Below are 1645 nucleotides of genomic sequence, written 5' to 3' on the forward strand. Positions count from 1 at the left end.
GATGGCGGCGGCTAAGCGGGTCGTCGTCGCGGAGGCGCGACTGGCGCACTTCCGGTCCCTCCCCTCGCTATGGCGAGCTTCCTGTTCCTCAGGGTGGGTACGGCCGCACGCGGCGCCGTTGCCATGACAACACTCTTGACGCTAAGCTAGAGTTTTCAAAGGATCTTCAGAGCTGCAGGCGCCCTGGGTGTAATTCCATGAGCCAGCCAGACGCAGAAGCTAAGGCCAGGACTTCAAAGACAGGTGAGATGTTCCACATTACTTTCGGGACAGCAGCCGGTCTAACCTCGCGGCCGTGGTTGTTGCTTTATTCCACAGGCCAGTTCCGTGTTCCCATCGACCCCGCCTTACAAGGTTCCCTCTCGCTCCCTCAGATTTGGCATCTCCTGGTGGAGAGCCCGGGCCACTTAGGTCCACCGGCTCAAAACTCCACCTTCTTACTCCTTTAGACTCTTTCGCTTCAGGCCCACCTCCTCCAGGGCCCCCTCTCAAATCTAACGTCCTTAATTCCCACCCGTGGGTCTACCTTTTCTAAGTCCCACCCCTGCCTTCCTTAGGCTCCTCCTCAAGCCCCACTGGACCCTCTCAGATCAGGTCAGGTTCTGACCCTGACTCCCACAGGTTAGGCCTTGCAGACCATACTCCTTGTTTTGCAGAGACACGCTTCAATCACGCAAGCTTCTCTCCCTCTGCCAAGACCTTCTCATCCTTGTCCCCTCTCCTCTCAACTCCGGAATGCAGGGAGCTGATTTAGAGCCCTTGCTGGACTTTAATTTTCTCACCTGTGAAATGGGGCAGTGATAGGAAGAGTTTCTCTCCCAAGACTCTTTCCCCTGTCTGCACACTTTACCTTATTAATGTCATTGTTATTATTAATGTAGAACGGTAATGATAGCTAGAACCTATCTCAATGGCACGTGCTACCCCAGAAGCTGAGATAGGAGGATCACTTGAGCCAAAAAGTTGAAAACCAGCAAAAGAGCAAGACCCTGTAGTAAGTAAATGAATAGAAAGCAAGCAAGCTAGGATTTATTAAGTATTTACTGCAAACCAGACCCAGTGCCAAACACTACATGGGTTAAATCACTTGTTCCTTATAGCATCCTATTTATAGATAAAGACCATGAAGTTCAGAGTTGATAGGTGGAAGTCTAAACTCAGGCCCATCTTCTCTACTAGTGCAGATGGTTATTCTTTTGTCTTTACTCAAGGCTGGGATCTCTTTGGTGTCCCCAGAGATCCAGGCAATTAGCAGTTTCAGGTTAGAGGATGACAACTGCCATGTAGGTGGTTTTAGAGTTTCTATAGTGTTTTCATGGTGGTGAGTTTGAATTTCAGTGAGTACACTGGTTGGAGGTAGGCATAATCTTTACCGGTAGTATAAGGGGCTAGTTCTGAGAAAGAGGAGGGGCCTGAATGTTGAACAGGAGTGAACAAAAGGCTCTTGCCTTTCTCTGGGGGTCAGAAGTCCACCCTGTGAACTAAGTGCTTCTCAAACCACACATCTGCATAACCTCAGTTTTCAAAAGAAATGATTAAAGATAACCTTGGATATTCATATTCATTCATATTCCTCTCTCATTCATATTCATTCTTTCTCTCTCTCTCTCTCTCTCTCTCTCTCTCTCTCTCTCTCTCTCTCCCC

General features: G+C 48.9%; 1 protein-coding gene across 4 annotated transcripts in view; it reads left to right on the forward strand.

The window, feature by feature from the left end:
• Nucleotides 1-112: 112 nt before the first annotated feature.
• Ccdc157 (coiled-coil domain containing 157) overlaps nt 113-1645 on the forward strand; it is a 13935-nt gene continuing 12402 nt past the window's right edge. For all 4 annotated transcript variants that reach the window (XM_015504888.2, XM_048798218.1, XM_048798220.1 and 1 more), the window contains exon 1: nt 113-243. In XM_015504888.2, the coding sequence (XP_015360374.1) occupies nt 198-243 (46 nt within the window). In that variant the 5' untranslated portion in view covers nt 113-197. The remainder of the gene's footprint in view (nt 244-1645) is intronic.

Source organism: Marmota marmota, unplaced genomic scaffold (assembly GCF_001458135.2).
Source record: "Marmota marmota marmota unplaced genomic scaffold, marMar, whole genome shotgun sequence".
NCBI lineage: Eukaryota > Metazoa > Chordata > Mammalia > Rodentia > Sciuridae > Marmota > Marmota marmota.